Genomic DNA, 26,439 nt, shown 5'->3' with positions numbered 1-26,439 from the left:
AAGGTTGGCAGAAGAAGTCTGTCAAACCAGGGTGGGTGCAGGTCTGCAGTAAGGCAGGAGCACCAGCAGCGGGCTTTGGAGGCTGCTGTGACAGTAGCAGCTTTGGGAACTCTCAGCTTAGAGACAGATGGGATCAGAAAGAGATTACAGGGGACCCTTTGCTGTCACTAACTGGCAGCTCTGTTGCCTCTATGTTGTTCTGGGTCACAGTTTTATAATGGAGAGGAGCACCAGTGATTGGTCACAAGGGAACATGAACCCAAATCACAGTTTTAAGGTAGAGAGCAGCGGTAGTGGACGGGGAGCAGGGGCCCTTCCTAAGCAAAGACCAGCGGAGCAGTGATCACATCTCTCCCTAGATCACACCACCTTGGACACACTGAAAACTTAAAGATCCCCAGAACTAACTCTGAAAATAGTAGCACAAAAAAGCCTGAAGTTTGGAACAGTGTTTCTCCAGCCCTAGGTGAACAGAGTTTTTAACATAAAGTTGAAAGTGTCTGGGCAAATGAGTAAACAACAAAAAGAGAACTTGAACATATATATATATATAATATATATACACACACATATATACATACATATATATATATATAGAGAGAGAGTTAAAGAAAGAGATAAGATTGATAGAGGAAAAAATTAGAGAAAGAAATGAGAGTGATGTAAGAAAGTTATGAAAATATAGTCAACAGCTTGGCAAAAGAGGCACAAAAAAGTGCTGAAGAAAATAACACCATAAAAAACAGAATTAGTCTAATGGTAAAAAAGAAAGACAAAAAAAATCACTGAAGAAAAGAACTCCTTAAAAAAGCAGAATTGGCCAAATGAAAAAAGAGATACAAAAGTTTGCTGAAAAAAATAATTCCTTAAAAATTAGAAATGGGCAAGTGGAAATAATGGCTCCATGTGACTTCAAGAAACAATAAAACAAAATCTAGAGGATGAAAAAATAGAAAAACAATGTGAAATATCTCATTGGAAAAATTACTGACTTGGTAACCTGATTGGGAGAGATAATTTAGGAATTATTGGACTACCTGAAAGCCATGATCAAAAAAAAAAAAGAGCCTAGACATCACATTTCAAGAAATTATCATAAACTGACCCCCATATCTTAGATCCAAAGAGTAAAATAGAAATTGAAAAAACATCAACCAATAACCTCCTGAAAGAGATCCCAAAATGAAAACTTCCAGAAATATAATAGCCAAATTCTAAAGTTCCAAGGTCAAGGAGAAAATATTGCAAGTAGCCAGAAAGAAACAATTCAAATATGGTAGAACCATAGTCAGGATATCATACAATATTTAGCAGCTTCTGCATTTAAGCTAGAATATGTTATTCTGGAAGGCAAAGGAACTAGGATTACAACCAAAAATAACTATCTAGCAAAATTGGGTATAATCCTTTCTAAAAAATATTTTATTTTTTCTAATTACATATAAAAGCAGTTTTTAACATTCATTTTTAAAATTTTGAGTTTCAAATTTTCCCTCTCCCTCCCTCTCTTCCTTCCATTGTCATTCAGAATGCAAACAATTTTATATAGATTATAACATGTGCAGTAATGCAAAACATATTTCCCTATTAGTCATCTCCATTTAGTCTTTCACAGAAAGAAAAGACAAAAAAAATACTCAATAACAATAAAGTTTTTTTTTTTTAATCTGCACTCAGACTCCATCAGTTCCTTGGAGGTGAATAGTATTTTTTATGAGTCCTTCAGAAAAGTATAATCCTTCAGGAGAAAAAAAAATGGATATTTAATGAAATATAGAACTTCCAAGCATTCCTAATGAAACAACCACAGCTGAATGGAAAATACGATATTCAAACAGAACATTCAGGAGAAGCATAAAAAGGAAAACATGAAAGGGTAATCATAAAGGACTTAATGGAATTAAACTATTCACATTCCTATATAGGAAGACAATACATGTAATGCTTAAGAACTTTATAATTTTTAGGGCAGTTAGAAAGAATCTATATAGACAAAAGGTATGAGTGTGAATTATGCTGGGATAATCTCCAAAAAAAAAATAATTCAGGATTTTATAAAAAAAGAGAGAGGCACTGAGAGAAGGTGGTAGGGGCAAATTTTCTCACATCAAGAAAATGCACAAGGAAGAGTTTTTATACTGGTGGGGGACATGGGAGTGGTTGGGCAACGCTTAAACCTCACTCTCTTTGGAATTGGTTCAAAGGGGGAAGACTATATATACACAATTGGGTATAGAGATCTATCTTACCCATACTTATCGGACAAAAGGGGAAGATTATATATACACAATTGGGTATAGAGATCTATCTTACCCATACTTATCGGAAATAAAAGAAGGCAGGAGGGAAAATATATACATTAATGAACCGGTGATGGAGTAGTGAAGTGGCTCAGTCATTCTAGAAAACAATCAGAAACTACGCCTGAAAGGCTATAAAACTTTACATATCCTTTGACCCAGCAATACCTCTACTAGGTCTGTATCCCAAAGAGATTTTTTTAAAAAGGAAAAGTGCCCGGGGTCTACTCCCGGGCCTTAGCCTCTCCACTTACCGATCCCTGGTCTTCGGACGTCTCCGGCCCCTCTCCCGGTTGGGGGAGGACAATAAACAGGCAGAGCACCCGAAAGGAGTTGCAGTCAGCAAGCTTTATTGCATTTCTTTCCCTTCTCCTTCTCCTTCTCCTTCTAAGCCCTTGTGGTCATCCCCTTTTATTATCCCCTGTCTCCTCCCCCGTACCTCCCATGGGGGGGCGAGCTCCTCCCAAGTGCCTCCCCGTGGGTGGAGCCAGCCTGTTACCAGGGCCATCCCAGTACCCCACAAGGGGGCAGGTTCGGACCCTCAGGCGTCTTGCGGTCCTCACGGGGGACCCCGGTCCAGAGCTGTCCCCCAACAGAAAAGGACCTATATGTACAAAAATATTTCTAGCAGCTCTTTTTGTGATGGCAAATGTGGTAAACTGAGGGGATGCTCATCAATTTGAGGAATGGATGAACAAGTAGCATATAATTGTGACGGAGTACTATTATGTTGTTGGAAATTAAGAGCGGGGATGGTTTCAGGAAAAAAACATGGCAAGACCTATGTATATGAACTGATGCAAAGTAAAGTGAGAAGAACCAGGAGATCATTGTACACAGTAACAACAATGTTGTAATGATGATCAGTTGTGAAAGACTTGGTTACTCTTTCAAGACTATTCCAAAGAATGATGAAAAAATGCTATCCAACTCCAAAGAATTGATGAAATCTGAGTACAAATTGAAGGATAATTTTATTTTTTTATGATATGGCTAATTTGGAAATGTTTAAAATGATTTTACATATATCATTAATATATTGTTCGCCTTCTCAGTGGGTAGGGGAAGAGTGGCAGAGAGGGAGAAAATCTGGAACTCAAAATTTAAAAAGAAAGTAGACAGAGAAGATAAGGGGAAGCCTCCACTCCAGACAGAATTACTTGCACTCAGGTGAAGTGATGATCCTGATTTACTGTGTTGGAGGTTATGGCTATATTCTCCTTTTGCATCTTATTAGCAATGCCAGAGTGTACATTGGTACCTCAAAACAATACAGATAGATCTTTACAGATGTCAATGTCACACTTCATCATTGACTTAAGGTAGTTTCACAGATACCTCAGGATTCCATTCCCAAGAAATATGGTTGGAAGACAATGTCTGGGCACTGGAACATCTCATTGTCAATGGTGATAATCTGGCATCAGGGAGATAATAGCTCTTTCCAGAGAAAAGCTTAGATACCAACGTGGCCATCTTCTGTTCCAAATCTGGGATAACATAACACAGCTTCTCCTCAATGTCACAATTTCCCTCTCAGTTAACGAGTCAAACGGCAGCCTCTCTTCTTCAGGATCTTCATGAGATAAGCCATCAGGTTACAGGCAGAGCTAGACAGAGAATGGCATGAGGAAAACCAGGGTCCATCACAAAACCAGTGGTATGCCCAAAGACATACAGTGACAGCACAGCCTCGATGAAAGTACAAATGGCTGGGGTGTTGAAAATTTCAAACATGATCTGTATCACTTTTTATCTGTTGATTTAAGGGGGAGCTTCTGGAAGAAACACTATCTGCTCCTTAGGAGTCACAAGTAGCTCACTGTAGAAAGTACAGTACCCTATCATCATATCATTCCAGTTGGTGACAATATCACCTTCAACAAGGTATTTTGGAGTCTATATGGCCCTCTTGAGCCAGTGTAAAGCTAGTCCTATCTCATACTACCTCTTAATGGCAATGTCCTAAAGATCTTCTAGAGACATTAAAAACACTTAAATGCTTATAGTGGTTTTACTAGTCAGTTTCTTCTAAAATGGGCAGTACAAAGGTAAGAAAGGATGAAGGGAAAAACAAAAACAAAATATGGAGAACAAAAGTCAGAAATTCTAGGTCTTTTCTCCTACCTTCACCCCACTTTCTTTTGGAAGGACTAAGTCTTTAGTCTTTTATTAGGTAGTTCTCCTAGAATAGGCAGTTCTAAGGAGAAAGGGGGAACAGAAGTAAATCAAACAGAAATGTGGAAAAGAAAAAAAGCAAGAAATCTAAGCCTTTTTTCCACCTCCTTTATAGGACCACGTCTCTAGTCGTCTACTGGACAGTCCTCAAAGGGGCTGCAGAAACAAACAAAACAAAAATGTAGACAACAAAATCCACAAATCCTAGACCTTCTCTCTCTAACCCTCCTCCATGCCTTCAGAAGTCTCATCTTTTACTGGTAATGCCAAATCTTTGTAGCTTATGATGGGTCACCTAATGCAAGATCAAGAAAATCATATCTCTGACACAAATGATAACATCTAATATAACCACAGATTTCTTCTCTTGATATGAGGCAGTAAGGATGAGCTCCAGGGCCACAGCAGGGATTGCTTCTGGTATGGTCAACAATTCTTCACACATGAGGGTCATCTATGGTAAAGTAGCTAAATAATCAGAAGCTTCCTGCCTGCAAGCTGTCACAGGATCTAAGTTGATACAGAGGCTCTCCTGGTACTGCCACCTGGTACTCCCTGGCTCACTAGCCAAAACCTTCCCCTCTCTGAGAGCTACATCAAGGGGATGATACAAAATCTTTGCTTTAGAGAATTCAGTGGAGGGGCTGCCTCCTTCCACTAAATACTTCTCCTCACCCTCATCCAATTACCAACTAATTAACTAATGGAAAATAAATACCCACCATAGTTACGTAGTAACAGTTTCACCTCCCCTGTTATTTGAAAGCAAGGTGCTTTCTGGCCACTGCTGCTGCCCAGAGACCACTGAACCTCCTATCCATCACTGCCATTCACTCTGGGCACAGAATATTCAGTTATGGATAAAAATGAGCTGGTGCAGAAGGCAACTGAGTAAGGAGGTAAATTATTCAACCAGGCGAAGAATTCTCTCTTTTGCTTACAAAAATGTCATAGGGGCCCAAAGATCATCTTGGAGGATCCCTTCAAGTGTTAAGCAAAAACTGGAAGGTGCTGAGGAAAAAAAAAAAAACAGCAGGTGGCCCAAGAATAGATACAATTGAGACCAGACAAGGAGATATCTGCAATGACGTACTGTCTCTCCTTGAAAAGTTCTTGATTTCTAATGCTCCACAAACAGAAAGCAAAGTTTTCTATTTGAAAATGAAAAGATACTACGACCATTATTTGGCTGAACTTGCCTCTGATGATCACAAGAAAGGAATAGTGCATCGATTCCAACAAGCATGTCAAGAAGCATTTTCAATCAGCAAAAAGGAAATGAAACGAATGCATCCTGTAAGATTGGGTCTGACCTCGTGCTTCTCTGTGTTCTATCAGGAGATCCTGAGATCTCCAGAGAAAGCCTGCTGCCTTGCAAAGACAGCTTTGGATGAGGACTTCACTGAGTTAGATACATTAAGTGAAGAATCACACAAAGACAAGCACACAAATAATGCAGTAACTGAGAGACTTGACATTATGGTCACAAGACATTCAAGATTAAGCTGAAGCAGAAGAGGAGAATGAACCAGGCTTCCAACGTTTGTCTGCCTCCTTCTAAAATTTACGCAGTAGACTATTTGTCACCCTGAAATAGTTTTTATGATTTATGCCTGGTTTGTGTTGCTTCTATTTGGATTTCTGTTTCCCATGTGATTTTTATGTTTAATATTAGGGCAGTAGTCAGGTAACATTTAGGGAGTTATTTGTTTTGTGGCCAATGTGGGGATATGGAACTGTTATACACATTTTATACATTTGGCATAGTTCTTTTGGTAAACTGGGATTTCACAAGGCCAGTGTTAAAGCAACTTGCATGTCTAAGCAAAGAAAACTGCCTACATGTAGGCCTGTGATGGGGAGACAGGGGGAAATCATTGATTCCAGCCACAGATATAGTTATTATAGGTACTTTAGGGTTGGAGGACTCATGGCTGTGGTAGAAACAGATGTCCCCATAGATATTACATGCCACTCTATGTGTATCTGTGGAATATACAATCTCAACATGTACACCTTTTTTATGACTGCAGCTGCAAATATGTTCCTTAAGACACTTAGCCCAGTCAATTTACTCTGAAGGCAGAAATGGTTCACATTCCATTATTTGAAAAGTTACCTGCTGTTTGCTTTCATGATTTTTGCTACACTCATTTTATTTGGTTTTAAATGGTTTAGGCAACCTAAGAACAAATGTACAAGTTAAGATGTCGTAAAAATGAATTGCTTGATATTCGTAGTCACCATATATCAAGCACAGCCATAAAACAAAAATACCATGGATTTAACTTTTTTAGGCTTTTTGCCTTTGTAATTTCTTGATACTTGTCTAATATTCATGTGTTGTTAACAGGGAAATAACATGAGATGATGGCTAGCTTTATTTAACGTCTTGCAAAATTTCCATGAACAATCCAAGTATAGTTGTTAAGAACATGTGTATTAAGTTGATGTAAGCAGAATAAAAGTTTTATGAATGGAGAAAAAAAAAGCAAGGTGTATCCCAACAGTACCAACCCAAGGTTCCCCAAGCACTTTCTAGGAAAGAGTTCTCCAAACCATTTCAGAGGAAAGGAAGTTTGACAACTGAGGAGGACATAAACTACTCCTCTAGGGTATATGGAGCCCTCTGAAATAGCAAGGACATTAAGGCCAAGGAAACTTGCATTGGAGAAGAAAGAAGGGCCAAAGAGGGGCAACCAAAATTGTGAGGTCCAAAAAGAGGCTATTCTCTTCCTGCAGAGTGAATCCAAGAAATCACTAGATGAGAACACTCCTCCTTTTTAGAATAGCATTGATTTCATCACAGACATGGCTTCTGGAGTCTGGATATTGTTGATATCATTGCTCCAAGGACTCCTCTTTAGGTTTCCCTTTAAACATCTGCAATTGCCTGAGCTCCTTGTTGGAGAGAATCTAACCCCAGCCGGCTCCCTCAAGGGAGGGAATAATCATCCTCCTCCCGGAAGCAGCAGTTAAAGGATAAATCTAAAGCTCTTTCTTATTCTGAGTGGGAGTTTGCAGACTACCCCCAACTCTGCACTCCTCTAGCCTCATGGTTCCTATCTTAGGAGATATGTAAACCTATGGATCAGAGACCATCAGCTGGGTTTCTGTTGAAGGCCTCTCAGTTCTCAGCCCAATTAGGAGAGATCCCTTCACTTGTACAGTCACTAGTTCCATTAGCTGCTCCTCACTTGTCATTGCACAGAGCTGATAGCTTCATCTCTAGCTGCTGAATGGACCTGTCCCCTTTGTTTTCAGTCTTACGTTAGCAGTTCAACTTCTGAAGAACAGTCAACGACAACCAAGGAATACTGGCTTTGCCATTTTCTTTACCCTACAGGCAGCCTCCCCTAGCACCCACTGAACTAATCCCTCTGCCTGAGCACAATTCTGGTTGCCTCTAACCCACAGAGATGAATACCCATACATGATTAACAGGGCTCTTGTGATCCACCACTGGATCACCTTCCTCTGTATTTACTCTGTATTTGAACTGGGGCTATTCCCCAACTCAAGCAACAATGTGAGCCTTGTGTTCAGACTATACTTTAATACCAGCATTCCTAGTTCAGGTTTGATGAAAATGAGGTGACCTGTCTTCCAATGCAGTCTTGGAAACTAGAAAATTAATTAACTCTTTGAACCTCAGTTTTCTCAGTTGTAAAATGCATGCAATAACACTTGTTATTGTTATCTAACAACTAACTTCATAAAGTTATCATGAGGAAATCACTTTGTAAAACACAAAACACTCTCTGAAAGATATACAAAATAAGTATCCAGGACTTTACTCCTTTTCATTCGGTGTGAAACTATTCAATTCTAAGAGCTAAAAATGATAACACAAATGATCGCTTAACATAGGAGGCCACCTGTCAAGTTTTTTCCCACCTTAGTTTAAAATGATTTCTCTGTAGATAGAAAAATTTTCCTAAATTACAAGTTATTAATTTGATACTCATTTTAAAAAATTAACATTCCCTTTATGTAAATAAAAGAGAAAACATGAAAGGGAAATTTTTACCCCCAAATCCATACCATTTCATATTTGCCTCTTGTCAACAAAATTAAGGAGTAATTTTTTAGGGTTTTCTAGAACATATTTTGGGTTTGCCCATAACAGCAATTTATTAACATCCTATCCTGATCTTTAAAAGTTATCAGTTAGCTTTTTAAAATAGTACAGCAAGAGTTAAAAAATAAATTTGGTGGTTTTTTTCCTACTGAGTTATCTATGGAACACATGTTCAAATCAGTGATGCTTTCGTATGGCTCTTGTAATCTTTGGGCTGCAACAATGTTCTCTTTCACATCCAGTCAGACCCAGACAAGCTTCCTAGCTGAAACAGTCAATCTCACTGCAACTCAAACTTTTCCTTTATGTGATAAGCTGTCAAACTTGATTTACATTATAAGAAATGGGTTAATCAGCACAATCTCAAGCAGCAAACCTACAGATGAATTAGATGGGAAAGACTCCCCAAAAGAGAGATGATATAAATATTGGGGCAATATGAGAACTATCAATCAAATCTGAAAAGCCGTGTGGGACCCAAATTCCCATGAAGATGTACAGTTTTTGCACTTCTGACTTGTGAATAAAAGCAAACAGTAAAAGGAAGCACAGTGAAATAAAACAATAAAAGGAAAAGACAAATTTTAAGAGTACTATGGATCTATTGCATTCTTATGCTGTATAAATCTATTTTGTAACAAACTGATAAAATATAACTCATTTTTTAAAATGCACAAATCAGTACAACTGCTCTAAGAATAGAAGTAATTTTGTCACACTATTCTTCCTGTCAGATGTGCTCCTGTCAGATCCTGTCCTCCCAAATATGCTGCCACAATGTCATTTTAGTTAAGCAATGACTGTAAGAATTAAGTAATTTCATACCTATGAAGTTTAATACAAAAGTTAAAAAAAGAAAAAGAACTGGTAAAGGAAGGTGATTATTTCAGAATTGCTATCATCACTTTAAAAACAATATTCTCTCTTAAATCCCAAATCACTATACTACAAACTATTCCAAAGAAATAAAACACACTAAATTGACTACTGCTTCTTAATAAGATTAATCAACTTCTAATTAAAGTTTAAAAGTGGATTCTATAAATGGCAAAACTCAAAAGATAACTGTGTGTATATACACACACACATACACATAGAAGTATATATACACAAATACAGATACACAAGTATCTTGGCCTAGAGATTGGGAATAAGGAATTAAGAAAACAGTCAAGTTTCAAACAGTAAATACACTGAAGCAATTATAATAGCAATATCATTTATTTAAAATATTATTTTCACCTATGAAAGCTCATTTCACATGAGTTGTCATCTAATTATCAAGATCAAAAATAAAGAAAATAAAGCCAAAGAAAAATCCTCTGTAGAAACAAAAAAGCACAAATGGATGTTTCTGCATCACCAAAACAGTCTTAGTATTTGTACATCCAAGCTTTAGTCCCACTTTCAGATATTCTAATGAACACCACTATCAATCTTGAGATCTGGCTTGTTCTTGTCATTCTTTACTGAGTAGATGAAGTATGTTAAGGTGTCCTTTTCATTTACTGGAATAGATCTAAAATGGCAACCAACTATCTATAAAGAAAAAAATTGAGGAAATTAGATTAATATGTTCAGCTTACTTTTTCAAATAGTTACATCCAAAAACTCCCCAAAACAATGTGTTGTTGTTAATCTATTCCATATATACATACACAGATTGAGCAGAAGACAGAAAAATTGCAAGGGAAAGAAGTTTCCTTATCTAACAATTTTAAAACCACCTAACAGTATGGAAAACAATTAGGACATTAATACTTTCATTTCTTAAACTATAAACTTCAATGGCGCATAATAGAAATACATGTAAGCCTGATAAGACACATCTGCAGCCTTCTAATTCCTATTTGCAATGACTTTATTCACATTAAAAATCCAACTATCAAGATGAAAGGATTCTTCACTTGTATGGTATAAGCAGACCAGGGAACCTCCTTGTTAGTGTTCTTTCTAATAAAGGGGTCTGAAGAAATAATCTGGATGACTGAAGGAAACCAGAAGAAAGACTGATGTTTATAGAATATTTATCACTTTCTTTCTTCACTTCTCATGATGCTGGGGATCAGTAACATAAAACTACCAATTAGTACATTTTTAATAGATTAAACCATGATACCTTGATCTTCTTTTTTTCTGAATGTCAGAAACTTCTCAAAGAAAACCCCACCTAGATATGAAACCTGGCTTAATGCCTAAAAAACTAAGTTTCTATATTTGGTAGACAGGCGGAATAAATTATAAAAATACATGCCTGCTAGAATTAGAAATAGCATTTCTCTCTCTGGAATATAAAATTGCTCTAGTTTCAATATAATTTTTAAAAATTAGACTGTCAGAAAATTAATAGTACAGTGATTTTTGCTTTTTAAAATAAAATCTCAAACTAGGAACATTCATAACACTCTCTTCAACTGACTTATTTTGACTTTAAATACCTTAATTTTGTTGTTAGCCCAAAACAGAATGTTCTAAAATCTGTATCTTAAATTTCTTTTTGGGTAAGATGAACAGTTACACAGAAAAGTTTACTAAGTGCCGATAGGGAATATACTATCCTTCCTTTTTTTCACCATGTTTATTAAAAATGAAACAATAAATGGATAACAATAAATAATAAATTACAGAGATATCACATCCTATAATTCTTACATAAAGTGCATTTAATCACACTGAACACACCAAGGAAAACATTTCTGAGCTAATCTACCACTGTCATGAAGCTATTATATTGGGCAAATAGCTAATTCATAAACTCATCTGTGAACCTGTGTACTAGAAATGGTATGGATTAAAACAGGACGTCCCTTTACTAAAGCTATTAAAGCTTAAAATCACACTAAGACTTTTGAGATACTTTGTTTATAATTCAAAATTCCTCATTAATAGTAAAGAATATTAAGTCTTCATAGTACATCTTAGACAATATGGCTACTGATATTAAAAAGGAAAGGTGCATTGTTAAAAGCTTTTCATCTATAGCAAAATTCCCATAAGATAAATAGTATATTTTTATAGGTCTTGATGTTTTAAAAGGTCAGTGAAAACAGATCATAATCCATTAGTTCAATTACTACATAAAAGCCTACGCATATATTTTCTACAGAGTACACAAACATTGTAAGGCACCTAGCACTTTCACAGCAAGCTTTCTATTAACTTATGGTTCAATATTCATTAAAAATTAGCTGAAGTCATCCTTTGGTGCAAAATTTTAGGAACTATCTAAAAATAGATATACAAGAAATTTAAGAAGGTATTACCCATAATATGAGAGTTAGTTTCTGGAAGTAGACACATTTAATGTAACCTTTTCTCTATTAAAAATAGCATAACAAAGACTTCTACCTCAACAAGTTGTGCTTTGTTAAGTCCTGGTCTGGTTGGTAACTTGAAGTGTCTTTTGTACCTCCGAAGGGTGTTGACTTGTAATTGGTATAAATCAACCTATAAAGAATTAAGACACTTATTAACATTAATTTATGTGCAACTTGCTAAAACAGGTTAATTACAAAGTTATCATAGAAAGTTATCAAATGTATTTGAAAAATCAAAGTTATTATTGATTTAAAGTACCTTTTCTTTATAGGAGAATGGGAAACATTAAACATCAAATTAAGACTTAAAACAGAAAATATCACAAAGTCAAACTTCACCTACTTGCAGGCATAACTATTAACAATAACATGCATTTTAATTATTTCACTGCAGGAATATTAGTTCATGACATAGGTATTTAATAAATATTTGCTGAATTGAAAAACAAAAAAATATAATAACTACTTATCTACCTCTGGAGTATCTATATCTTGCACAGGTGAATCACCTCCATCATCATCACTGCCTTTCCTCTTTCTTCTGTTTCGAACACTCTGAATTAAGTTTTTGTGAAAGTCACAAATATAGAGGTGTCTTGCCTGGGGGGAAAACAGACATCATCAAAAAAAACCCAAGTCTCCAACAGAGCTCATTATTACATAATTAAACTAAAATCTAGATTCTAATCTGGAAGTACCATATGCTATAATGAATTATTAAGGATAAAGTTATAAGAAAAGTAACTTATAAGTTGGACGTCTTCATTTCTATCATATTCCTTTTCCCCCCAGAATCCTTCATGTGAAATCACCGCGATTCATCTGATACAAAGGAAAGAGCACTTTACCTTGTTGTGTTGTGACTAGTCTATTTCAGAAATGGTATGCTGCTGAAGAGAGACAATAGAAGTTTTTTCTAGGCCTTTATTTTCTGGCATCAAAATGCTATGGGAGGGCAATGAGTCTAGGGCTGTCTCTCTCAAATATAAGAAAGGCTCTTTTTACTGTAAAGCTCTTTTGAGTAGCACACTGCTTTCTCTAGAGAGGATCTTTTTAAGTACAACATGTTCTCTATTTTTCCCCTTCTTTCTTCCAAACACAACTTCCAACTTATAATCAGGGTATCATAAATACTTAGTAGATAGCAACTTTTTTAAAAAAGTTAACTACTAATTCCAGTTTCTTTATTCATAATTCAGATCCTAATAAACTGGATTATCACCGAGTCTACATTTCTGTTTCCAATGGAATCTACCCTCCCAATAGTTTCAAGATAACTTTCCATGACTCAAGAAAATGAAACTCGTAGAAACAAATACAAGTTAACTTTTAAACAAACTAATTTACTTATAACCTTTTCGATTGTAACACTATTTAAAACTGTATGTTGACATTAGAATCAAATTATTTCATATCACTTCCCGTCCTATACTTTAGGTTCCCAAACTGGACTGCTAGTTAGTCCTTGAGCTGGAAAAGCCTTCTTTGTGCACTGCTGGCCTGGCCTGTTCCTGTTTCAGTTCCTGGAATGCAGGCTCTTCTACCACTCAGCCAATCAAAATTCCTTCAAGGTTTAGCTCAGGTGCCTCCTCCGAGAAGCATTCCCAGATCCTTCAGCTACGAGTCTTTTTCTCCCTCCTCACATTCTCTTTCGGTACTTCAGAGATCTCCTTTGGCCCCAACACATTCTATCAACTTTTTATTATATTACTTTTAAAAATAAACCCAGTCAACGTAAGCTCCTCGAGGGGATGTCATCATTCATTTTTTCTTTCCCCAAGCCTCAAACGCACGGCGTCTTATTAAATACTAGTCAGTTACCAGATGTGAGTTGATTTCTTGCACTTTTTCAACAAATACACATAGTCTAAAGGGCGATCCTTTGTCTTACGTGAAGGACTTGCTCGACAGACCCTTACGAACGGATTTTTAAGCTCAGAGGAAGTTAAGATTCAGGAAAGAGCGTGCTTATTTTTAAGGAAGGAGGAGGCTTGTTTTTGGCTGGCCTTTGAAAGAGCTAACAGTTGTTTCACCTTCCTCCAGGCAGACAAACTAAACGGATCAAACCAGCTTCTAAAAACCTCGGACACGATCACGGGGGCAGCCCCGGAGGTCTGCCAACAAGAACGTGAAATGGCAAAGACCTACGAGCAACACACCCACGAGGCAATGCCCAGGTCCCTGTCCACCAGCCCCCACAGACAGTGGGAGGAGCTCAGGCTTCTCTCCGTGTCGTGTGTGTCGTGTGTGTATACACGAGTGTGTCCGGGGAAGAGAGTGGAGGCAGCCCCCCGCCCCGCTCCCCCACCGCCGACTCCATGGCTGTCCCGGACCAGGCGGGCGGCTTCAAACACAGCACCGAGGGACAACCACGAGCCGGGCCAATCTCCACGTCCCAGCTCGGGCAGCCTAACAAAGGAGCCTCCCTGCCAGGCTGGGCCACGGGGCGGCGAGGAAAACAACTCTTCCCCTGCTCGCTTCCCCCGCTTTGTTTCGCTTCCCAATCGTGCCCCAAAAGACGCCGAGGGGGAAGAAGGAAGGGAAGAGGAGGGGGAGAAGTGGGCGCAAAGGAAGACTGAGGGGTGACGGGGGGATGAGAGAAGTTAGGGGTGGGGGGAAGGGAGGAGGGGAAGGAGGAGGTGGGAAAAGTTCGTAGAGGTGGACGGGGTGGAAGGGCACGGGGGCCAAAGATAAAGGTGAATGGGGGAATGGGAGAAGGAGGTGAACGCGATGGAAGAAGACAGGAGAGGGTGGATGGGGAAAGAGGGGGCTCCCGATGCCGCCGCAGGAGTTGCGGTGACTTGGCTAACGCCGCTCCCGCAAGTCCGCCCGCAGGCGCCGGGGCCCCAGGGTCACTCACCGTCTTGTCCAGGTCGATCTTGACCTTCTTCTGGGAGATGCTCTTCTGGATCCTCTTGCTGAAGCTGGCGTTGCCGGCCGCCCGGCTGCACCTCTCCCCGTCCTCCCGCAGGCAGCACAGCTGCCCGGGGCCCGGGCCCGCCGCTCCAGGGGGACCCGCCGCAGCCGCCGCCGGCCCGGAGCCCGGCACCTCCGCCCCGCTCGCGGCCCCCGCCCCGGCCCCGGCGCCCGCCCCGGACGAGGCGGCGGCGGCGGCAGCGGCGGCAGCGGCGACCACCACGGCGGCCACGGCGGCGGCCGCGTCCCCTCCCCGGCTCACCTCGTCCGGGGGGAAGCCGTTCATGGTGGCCTCCCCTCCGAGGCGGCGGCGGCGGCCGGGGGAGCCCCCTTCTCGCCTCCGCTCACGCACCCCTCCGAGCCGCGGCGAACCCGGAGCCGGACCGGACGGCGGGAGAGCGAGGGGGAGGCAGCAGCCTGCGCTCCGGCCTCGGTCCCCGCTCCGCTCCCCGGCCCCCGAGGCACCTGCGCTGGGCGGACGGAGCGGTCCCGCTCCGGCCCGGGCCCCAGCGGCAACTCACTCCGCACTGGCCGACGACCACCCCGACAATCCTCTGCGCCCGGCCCGGCGTTTGCTCTTCGTCCCGGGCCGGCAGGCTCCGTGTCCCGGCTCGGGAAGGGGCGTCCGGCTCCAACCGCGCTCACTCTGTCATGTGGAGACTCTTCAGCTGTTAGGCTGCTCCCCCTTCCCTCCTCCGCCTCTCCACAGCCCGCGGCTAGTGCGCAGGCGCGACACTCCTCCGCTCCGCCGGCCCCTCCCTGCCTCTTCCTAACACAAACACTCTCCTCTCCAACCCCTCCCACCTCAGAGAATGAAGCATTATGGGCAATGTAGTCCGTTCCGGCTCTCTTTCCACCTCCCTCGACCCCATACTTTATTTCTTCTCGGCTTTGGCTCGCCCGGGCGGATGAAGAACTACTAAGACCGAAGTGCACTGCGCAGGTACATGCTGGCAGGCCTGGCTCTTTCTCAGCTCTCTCCTGGCTGCCTGGGAAAAGTGGAAGTGCAGGGTCGGCTTCTCCGGATTAGACTTTCCCACTTTGGGGTGATCGCTGGGAGGCAGGCTGCCCGAGGTGCCCCGCTGGGCACTCGCTTCGCTCCCCGTATGCCAAGTGTGTGCATTGGGAAAGGAGGCAGGGGGCGTGGAGAAGGTGGGGAAAGGGTCCCGGGGCCTCTCACGCACCGAGCTACCCTTGGCTCAGTGTAAAGCCCCGCAGACCGGAGCGCCCTTCCCGGGACCTCCTGCCGCTGAGTCCAGGTATCCTGCCCAGTGGACAGTGCCCCAAGTCTCTCCCCGGATCTCCAGCCCCCGCATTTCCAACGGCTTGTTGGGAGCTAGGGAAACGGGGACTCTTGCCCACAGCCAGGTGGGTTTCCTGGTGAGAGTCGCAACCCGAACCCGGCTGGGTTTCGCGCCCCCCTTCCCCATCCTCTCCCAGTCAGTTGACGAGGCGGGGGCGGGGGTAAGCTTTATATAACCTTTGCATTATCCGAGCACACTAAGCCTGCCAGTTTTGTCCACCTCTTTCCTTGGGCGGAGCTAACAACTTGTCCGGAAAACAAAGAGGCGGAGAGAGTCTTGGTTACCAAATCAAGAGAGGGCAGGGGGCGTGGACATGCACCAGCCCGTTTATCCTTTTAAAGGCTCCAGCTACACGAACGCGGCTCGGCAGAAAGTTTGAAAGTCTTTGTGACCGTCCTGTTTTCTTTGGCCTTGTCCCCCACCCTCCCCACCCCCACCTCGCTGCTCAGGCTTAAAGAGAGGGGGTCAGATGGAAGTTCCGTCTTTGCTGGCGTGCAGAACATGTTAATAACGGAGTGAGGATTGCCGGCTCCGTCTGGACTGGGCTGTAGGCCTTTTTCTCTTTGCCCACTCACTTCCTTGCCATCCTCAGACGAGCTGAACCAGTCACACACCCTGACTGCGAAGGGAGCGCTCAAATCTCTTCATTTTTGGTTAGATGCGTTCAGTTCTTTCCACCTCTAAAACTTTTCCTCAGAGGTGCGAGAGTCCGGGAGATCCAGCTGCTTGCTGGACATCCCGACCTGGGAGCACTGGAAACCCTAGCCTATATCGAACTTAAACCGAACGCCTCTTCCCCAGGAGGTTGGGTGGGTGGTTGATTGGTTTCAGGAGTTCTTCACCTGGGGCCAGGGACTCTTAAAAATTTTTCATAACTGTGCCTTTGTAATCCTATATATTTTAGCTTACACATGTTTTAAAAAAATTTGAGCATACGTAGGCTTCAACAGACAGACAGGGGTCCAAAACACAAAAAAAGGTAAGAATCTCTGGTAGTTGAATATCTTCCCCCAAACGTGTCTCTCTCCTTGTCTTCTCTATTTCTGTTGATGTCACCACCATCCCTCTCCCCCAATCCCATGAAATAACACTTTCCCTCTCCAGCACTTGTTATGTATCCTTTCTTGCTTTTGTTTGTGTGTGTCATATTCCCTCTTGTTTAGTCGTTTTCGTCTGTATTCTACTGTTCACGACCCCTCGAGATTTTCTTAGCAAAGATACTGAAGTGGTTTGCCATTTCCTTTTCCAGCTCATTTTACACATGAGGAAAATGAGACAAACAGGTTAAGTGACTTCTTCAGATCTGAATTCAGGTCTTCCTGACTTCTATCTCCGGTGCTGCCTAGCTGCCCTGTCATATTCCCTACTGAATTATGAGGCAGGGACCTTGTCTATCCTGTCTAATCCAAATCTCAACCATATTTCACTGGAGCTGGGTGAGTCCACAATGGACACTTAATAAATGTGTTTAAGTAAATCAAATCCTCACCCAACTCATGTCACTTTTCTAACTTCTCTATTTCTGTTGATGACACCAACATCTAGTCATCTGGGTAGTTGTCTGTGACACCCCTCTCCCTGACCCACGCTTAGCCCCTATCCAGTCAACCAGTAAGTCCAAATAATTCTGTCTTTTAAGTATCACTTTTATCTTCACACACATTCCTCACCAGCCTTTTCACTCCCCCTACAATCATCTTGTTTTAGGTCCTATATCTTCTCTCTTCCACTACTATACCAAGAAAGCTACATTTCTTGCCTCCAGCCTATTTCCTCCTCCACATGTCTTCTATATTTTACTGCTCTTACCCTCTATCTGCCTCAGTTTCCAAAACTATAAGATGGAGATAATAATAGCACCTATCTTGCAGTGTTGTTTTGAGGCTGTAATGAGATATTTGTAAAGCACTTAGCACCATGCCTGAAACATTGTAAGTGCTTAATAAATGTGTATTTACCTAATCCCATTTTGATTTTTTTTTCCTGCTTGATTTCTCTATATAGAAAGTTTTTTCTCCCGTACGGCATGAAGATTATGAGTATTTGTTATTGCAGCAACTATTATGAACATCATTCTTAAGTTAAAAAAAAACTGCATGACTGCTCTATAAATATTAAAAAATCTTTGATGCCTTTTCATTGCGTATTGAATAAAATATAAAAAATACTTCTCCTAGTATTCAAGAACCTCCACAATCTAGTGTCAGCATACCTTTCTAGCTTCTTCTTCAACCATTCCCCTCACATAGTGAATATTCCAACTAAACATGACATATGGAAATTGGTTGAAGAAACTGGGGATGTTTAGCTTGGAGAAGAGAAGACTTGGAGGGTAGCTGTCCAGTGTCGGAAGGGATAGCATGTGGAAGAGAGGTAGTATTGGGATCCTTGGTCCCAGAGGGCAGAAAAGAACAATGCAGTAGTTAAAGTCCTTGGTGTGAAGTTTCCAGTGAGTATCTCTGTGCCTAGCACATAGTAGGTACTTAAGAAATGATTACCGGTTGACTGACTGGAGTCAGAAGACAGGAGTAGAAGTGATGACCATTTGTTAAATGCCAACTATGTTCCAGGCACTTTGCTAAGCACTTTATACATATCTTACTTGATCCTCACAACATCCCAGGGAAATAGGTATTTTGTATTTGAGAAAACTGAGGCAGACAGATTATATGGTTACATGAGTTGCCAGAGTTATAACTAGTAAGTGTATGAGGTCAGATTTGAACTCAGGTAAATCTTCCTGATTGCTCCATGTCCAGCACTCTCTCCATGGTACCACCTAGCTGATAGTGTTCATGCATAGAACACATATGGTCAAGGTAAGCATGTAGAAGGATGCATGTAACCAACACATGTAGTGAAGACACATACTTGGAAGGTCACTAATACTCTGATGCCGCACAGTTTCCATTTCCTTTTGGAGATGTCAGTTCAACCTGCCCTTTACCTGGTCTGCTCTCTGCTTTATATGCTTAACATGGTTCCTGCTAGTCTTTGCCAGGTACAGCCCCACTGAGCCTGAGATTATGGAGATTCTCTTTACTAACAGCTTTTGGCTTAATTGGGAATGCTTATCTCTTCTTCAAGAGAGGAGCAAAACTCTTTCTCCCAAGAAGAGCGCCTTTAGCCATTGCTCCTTTAGCTTAAAGCGCAGAGGCTTCTCTGCCATAGATCTTTAGAATAGGCATAAACCCTAAAATATCCACTCACTGATGAGTAAAAAGTCCTTTTGGTCTGCTTGTTTCTCAGAAGCAAGAATGAATATTTCCTTTCCTAAAGGAGATTCCTCACTCCAAACATCAAGCATTGTAAAACACAGATAACAACATAGTAATAACTAGAATTAGAACTTACATAGTTTTTACTGTGTGCACTTTGTTAAGTGCTATACAAATATTATTTCATTTGATGCTCACAACAACCCATGAGAAAGATGCTATTATGGTCCAAATTTCACAGAGGAAAAAACTAACTTTAAAGAAGTTAAGTGACTTGCCCAAGACTATATAGCTAGTAAATATCTAATTTGAACTCAGTTCTTTCTGACTTCAGGTCCAGTAGTTTACCCACTGTACCACCTAAAATGCCAACTTCATTGACCAATGCCCCCAAGTTTAATTCATTTTTTTCTTCTCTCTTTCCTGATTACCAAAGACTACGTCTCTCTCAGAGGCCTCACTCTGACTTAGGGTCAGAATGTCCATGCACTTCCTAGTCAGCTATTTTTCCAATAAACTGCGAACTGTTATCCATATTTGTAAGATTCCAATTCTCAAATACAAAACTACTTTGTAGCAAAGTCCACATTGCAATGGATCAGCTTCCCTAGTAGAAATTCTATGTCCTTCAAGGAATCATTCCAATTGAGAACCAGTTACTTGTCTGTCATCAAAGGTGTTCCCTGCTGTGAACTCCTCAGGACTCTGGAGAAAGAGAACTTCAAGATCTGTTATACTACCTACAAATATGCTTCACTGCCATTATGTTTTTAAGTTTATTACTGTTCTCTTACTCTACTCCCTGGACTCTATGTACATTTGTGAGAAAAAATGTACACTGTGTTTGGAGGGAGGGGCAAATATTTTATAACACTGTTTTTGGCATGTAACTAGGTCACACAGTGGATAAGAGTGCTGGATTTGGTATCAGGAAAATCTGAGTTCAAATGTTGCCTTAGATACTTCTTGTTGTCACTTAACTTCTCTCAGCCTCAATTTCCTTTTCTATAAAGGATTGTTGTGAGGATCAAATGAGATTAAATATCTGCAGCATTTTGCAAACCTTAGAATGTAATATAAATACTAGCTGCTGTAGTTGTTCTTATGACTTTTCTAAAGGCTTAATGAGTCTACTGGTTGATTGTCAATGGGAAACACACTTGTGGGTTCTAATGACATACAGTGTTAGAAGTAGTAGCTGACAGGGTTGCTCATGGAACCAAAGAAAGTAGTCACCCCTCTGGGGAGCCAATCTGCCAGTTCAAATGCAAGGTTGGGAAAGTACCCCAAAGGGAGTGTTGCAAACATTAGGAGAACTCAAATGGTAGCAACCCAGTGACCAACACCTAGGGCAGTAATCCAACTTTTGTTTCTGCCACTCCTATTTTCCATCACCATCTTCCATCATCTTAAATCAGTTAGTCTTTGCATAGAATCCGTCAGTCTGATTTTCTTTACTGTTTTCTATCTGCCCTATTTTATCCATCTACAAGTAAAACTGGGAGTTTTATAGCTAAAATCATGCTAAGTACCTAAGGAAAAACAGCAAAGTGGACATGGCTACTTTCTTTCAGCAAGGCTTCCTTTCTCTTCTCTCTCCTTCCATTTCTTTTTTCTTACCTGCAAGTAAGTAATCTTTAAAGTATTTTTAAAAATGATTCTATTCTAAAAGTCATTCCTGGCAGTTTGATTCAGTTGTCTACAGGAAATATATTTTGATAAGATTCTTTTCAGGGTGGTAGAATAAAATGTTACCATCTTTAGAAACCTTAGGAACGAATTCAGATTTATAATAATAAGAGTCATTCTCAAATTGACAAGTAGTCAGGGGATATGAATAGGCAGTTCTCAAGGGAAAAAAATCCAAATTATTTATAGCCATATGAAAAAATGCTCCAAATCACTAATAATCAGAGAAATACAAATTAAAACACGTTTAAGGTTCCACAAACCTCAGACTGGTAAAATTGGCAAAAAAAAAAAAAGAGGAAAATAGCAAATATTAGGCTACAGAAAAACAGGTACATTGATGCATTGTTGGTGGAAGTGTGAATTGTTATAGCCATTTTGGAAAGCAAATTGGAATTATGCCCTCAAAGTTTTTAAACTGTACCCTTTGGCACAAAATACCACTACTAGGCCTATACTCCAAAGTAATTAAAGAAAGAGGAAAAGAATCCTTTATGTACAAAAATATTTAGAATAGCTGTTTTTGTAGTAGCAAAGAAGTAAAAACCAGGGCATGGAGTGGGGCAGGGAGGGAGAGGGGAGGTTCAGTGTCCATCAATTTGGAATGGTTGAACAAATTATCATATATGGATGTAGGGGAAGGCAATTGTGCTGTAAGGAATAATAAAAGGGATAGATTCATAGAAACCTAGAAAGACTTGTGTGAACCCATGAAGAGTGAAGTGAGCAAAACCAAGAGAACAATTTATATAGTAACAACATTGTAAAAAAAAAAATGTTTTTGAAAGACTTAAGAATCCTTAACAATGGATCAATCAGGATTCCAGAGGGGTGATGATAACGAATGCTACTAACCTTCTGAATGAGAAGTAGTAGACTAAATATACAGAATGAAACAATTATTTTTTACATGTCCAATGTAGAAAACATTTTTTTGCCCTATGTATTTGTTATAAGGGATTTGCTTTTCTTTTTTCTCCATGAGGAAGGGAATAGGAGTAAGGAAAAAAATGAATTTTTGATACTTGAAAAAAATTTAAAAAAATCCTCACCATTGTAAAGATTGAATTATTCCTCATCAGAACTTTTTCTTGAACACCAAGGCATGCATGCCTGCAACTGGCTTTAATTTGGGCATCAGCAAGGTATTTTTTTACCCTAAATCTAAGAATACACGTTAATTTTGTAGCCATTGATTTAGTTTATACTACCTAAAAACTGAAAATATAGGACAAAAATTTATCACATGAATTAACGTGTATCAAATGAGCTAACATGAATAAAATACTTTGCAAATCTTAAACATATACATGTGTATACATATATATGTGTATGTTTTTATGTATTTGTACAGTTATGTCTGACTCTTCATGACCGCATTTGGGGTTTTCTTGGCAAAGATAGTGGAGTGGTTGGCCACTTTCCCTCTCCAGTTCATTTTAAAGATGAAGAAACTGTTAAGTGACTTACCCAGAGTCACACAGTTAGTGAGTATCTTGAACTCAGGAAGATGAGTCTTCCTGACTGACCCCAGGGCCAACACCTATCCACTGCGCCACCTAGCTGCCTATATGTATGTCTGTATGTATATACATAAATATGTATGTATGTATGTATGTATGTATATATGTATATGTATGTGTGTATATATTTATATGCATACACACATACATATATATTTGTGGTTACTATTGTTATTGTCACCTGGGTTAGCATTCATATTTAAGATCCTATTGTTCAGACATGTTAGGAAAGAGAAACAATATATTAAGTGGCAACAACTTTTGGGAAAACACAAGATGGATGTAATCAAATAGCTAGAGTGATATTATTCATATATCAATATGCAGATGGCTTGTGATTTCATTGGTAAACGAAATGGACATATTAGAATTTCCTCTACCTTGGCACATCCCAACCCATTTGTAATTTAGTTTAGATAGTTGCCTTAAGCTTAGAGAGCTTCAGTGGACTTCCCAAGTTCATGCAACTAATAAGTAAAAAGAGTTGAGATTTGAACTGAAATCTTCCTGACTCAAGACAAGCACTCCATGCACTCAGCATGCTGCTTTCATGGTGATGTTTGACAGCTGCAAATGTTTTACACTAAGAGAAAATATAAAATGAAAGCCAAGAATAGATGTTGGATCCTCAAATGTTACACTTTGAATAATCTTTTTGATGTCTCAGTTTTATTTGTTACTATTTCATTCCAAAAGTTAGCTTCTCGGACTGTTCCAAAGAGTTCATAGGATTCCTGCTTCACACAATAACATGTTTCCTCTTAGAATGAGGGAGAAAAGGAAGGTGAAAAAGAGGGGCAGGGGAACCTGTTTTATGCCTGTCTTCTTACCCAGGATAAGAATAATGGACCAGAATACTGAAGACTTATTTGAAGTCTTTCAGCGCTTACTAGCTGTGTGGCCCCAGTCTCTTAACTTTGTGATTCTTAGTTTCCTAAATTAAAAAGGTAGCAATTCTTGTTCTACCTATTTCATGTGGTTGTTGCATGGAAAGTATTTTGAAATCATAAAGCCTTATGGCTTTAATAGCTTAAAACTTCAGTAAAGTCATTAAATGCAAGTGATTTATTTATTTACCCTAGAGAAGGAAGACAGGACATTTCTACCACTTTAATATCCAGGGAAACCCAGCACAATTCTTTATATACTATTTCAGTGAGAAAAGATGAAAGTAAATGCTGGCCCAAATCCTGGAGATTGCTTCTCACTGACATCACTTCCAATTCAACTTCCCTTAGATTTTGCTCTCTTTTATGAATAGATGTAGACTAGGAAAGAATTTGGATTAAACCCAGCTTTAAAAGAGATTAGTGATGGCCTTGAAATATAGTTAGAAGATTCTATATGTTTAGCACAATTCAGTTGAACAAGCATTTGTTAAACACCTACTCTTTGCAAGGCATTCTGGCAAAAATAAAACAATTCTTGCCTTCAGGGAATTTACATTTACATTGTCCTGAAAGGATATCACACATGGACACAACATCTATATGGACATATTTGCCCTCATATTCACTTTTCTAGGAGCACTTACAAGAATGTGACAGTCATTCACTTGTTCTGAGATGGATGCATACCATATGTACATCAGTGGGATAGCCAGCCTGATGAGTAGGCTAGCCAAATGGCAGTTTGGACAAAGACATGTTCTGCTGCACTGTACTAAGCTGGACTGTGTTTTGCTTTGGTGGGGATGCAATATAGTTGTGATCTCAAAAGTCAGCAAATCACAGACTTTTCAAAGACTGAACTGGACTAACCTTCTTTAGGCTTGAACCTTTTTTTTTAACAAATGGGAATTTGAGAGAGGCAGCGCAGATAATAGTGCTGTGAGAAGTCTAGTCTTTCATTAGTTTTTTAGGGAAAGCCTACAGGGATTAAAACTAAAGTAGGCCAAACCCATGTGGCTTATCACTGGTTTTCAGATGAAATTTATTTTAAACTCCCTCAAATTTAGGGATATGGCATAGGGTGGGGTATAATGACTGGGAGAAACCTCAAAGGGAACATACTAAAAAAAGAAAATGACCCACTGACCTGAAGGCTAAAAGAATGGGCTACCTGGAGAATTTTACAAATGAAAATGAAAGGAAACCACCTAATTTTCACTCCTCTGAATAAATGACAAATAAATGTATTCAGTTGTTAATGGAGATCTATTCTTAATGACTAAAGATTGAAAAGTGGTCCTTGCAACTGTTAATGATGCAATTAAATTCAATTTGATAAAGAATTAATTAATACCTGCTATAAGCAAGGCTTTCTCCTGGAGCTGAGAATATTTCTATACATCAATTTTCTCTAATTTAAATCAACCAGTCAATGTTTATTAAGCACCAACTATGGGCTAGGCATTGGGCTAAATGCTGGTATTATAAAGAGGCAAGAGACAGTTCCTGCCTTCAATGAATTTGCAATGTAAAGAATACTACACTTATATACATATACACACATACATATATACATATATATGTATGTATATGTGTGTATGCATACACACATACATACACACACAAAGCAAGCTATATACAGGCTAAACAGGAAATAATTAAAAGAGGAAAAGTCCTAGAATTAAGAGGGATTAGTGAAGGCTACTTGTAGAAGGCTGGGTTTTTGTTGGCACTTAAAGGAAGCCAGGAAGGCCAGTAGTCACAACAACGGAGACAGAGCATTCCAGGCATGGGAGACAACTAGAGAAAATTCTGGGAGCCAAGAGAGAGGGAGAATGGAGTGCCTTGCTTGTGGAACAGTCAGGAGGCCAGTGTCACTGGATCAAAGAGTCCATGTTGGAGATTAAACTATAAGACTGGAAATGTAGGAGGAGGCTAGGTTTTGAAAGGCTTTAGATGCCAGACATCAGTTTTTATTTGCTCTTGGAGGTAATAGGAAGTCACTGGAGTTTATTGAGTAGTTGGGTGAAGAGGTGACGTGATCAGACCTGCGCTTTAGGAAAATCACTTTAATGGCTGAGTGGAGGCTGGATTGGAGTGGGGAGAGACTTGAGGCAGATAGAACTACCAGGAGGCTATTGCAATAATCCAGGCATGAGGTGATAAGGTCCTGCACCAGAGTGGTAAAAAAGTCAGAGGAGAGAAGCAGGGGTGTATTTGAGAGATGCTACAAAGGTGAAATCAGCAGGCCTTGGCAACAGTTTGGATATGAGGAAGAAGGGGGTGATGCACCCAATGGGTTCTTATTTCCCCTTCAAGTTTGTAATCCCTCTATGATTTAACCATTAGTCTTTAATAGTTGCTCGGGATGATTTTTTTTTTTTCCATCGGGAATCCTGGATTTAGTTAAACCAATTCTGAGATAACAGATATATACACAGCATGAGGCTGATAACCGTTTAAGTATGGTAGATACTGGCACAGTTTTGGGTCCTGTTGGCACAGCTTTACAGCGTCCAACATCATTTCCATGCCATGATGAAGCACCAGACTAGATCTTTAGTGGAGGAGGCCTTAAAGAGCTGAGAATACAAAGACAAAAATTACATGGGGTAGGGGTAAGGGGTGAGGGTGGGACCCATGGACAGAACCAAGATGTAAGAGTAAAAGCAGGCATTTGCTTGAGCTCTCCCCCAAACCCCTCCAAATACTTGTAAAAACAACTCTAAACAAATTCTAGAGCTGCAGAACCCACAAAATGACAGAGTGAAACAAATCTCAAGCCCAGCACAGTTTGGAAGGTTAACAGGAAGGGTCTGTTGCATCAGGCTGGAAGCAGAGCACAGTCTAGCATGGGCCACACTGGCATGAACAGGGCTAGATCAGGTCTCAGGGAACTGAATCACTGGCAGCTGTGGTGGTTTCTGAACTTTTCAGCCCACAAACCCCAAAGACGGCATAGAAGGTCCATGGGAAAACTCTGTCAGACCTGGGTGAGAGAGGAGCATGGTCCAAAACCGTCT

At 40.2% G+C, this 26,439-nt stretch overlaps 1 protein-coding gene across 2 annotated transcripts; it reads right to left on the bottom strand.

Moving 5' to 3' along the window:
• Positions 1-9,761: 9,761 nt before the first annotated feature.
• Positions 9,762-15,211, bottom strand: SAP30 (Sin3A associated protein 30). 2 transcript variants are annotated; one of them, XM_072622771.1, is made up of 4 exons: positions 14,737-15,211; positions 12,351-12,476; positions 11,908-12,006; positions 9,762-10,094 (listed from the first exon to the last, which is right to left on the bottom strand). In XM_072622771.1, the coding sequence occupies exons 1-4, from the start codon at positions 15,076-15,078 to the stop codon at positions 10,065-10,067; spliced, it is 597 nt and encodes a 198-aa protein (XP_072478872.1). In that variant the 5' UTR covers positions 15,079-15,211; the 3' UTR covers positions 9,762-10,064. The 2 variants fall into 2 exon arrangements, with proteins under 2 accessions (XP_072478872.1, XP_072478871.1); XM_072622770.1 differs by having other exon boundaries at positions 9,762-10,098; positions 14,737-15,206.
• Between the last annotated feature and the right edge of the window lie 11,228 nt (positions 15,212-26,439).

This window comes from Notamacropus eugenii, chromosome 7 (assembly GCF_028372415.1).
Source record: "Notamacropus eugenii isolate mMacEug1 chromosome 7, mMacEug1.pri_v2, whole genome shotgun sequence".
Classification (NCBI taxonomy): domain Eukaryota; kingdom Metazoa; phylum Chordata; class Mammalia; order Diprotodontia; family Macropodidae; genus Notamacropus; species Notamacropus eugenii.
The sequence above is the reverse complement of the archived record's forward strand: the minus strand, read 5'-3'. Positions and strand labels throughout refer to the sequence as shown.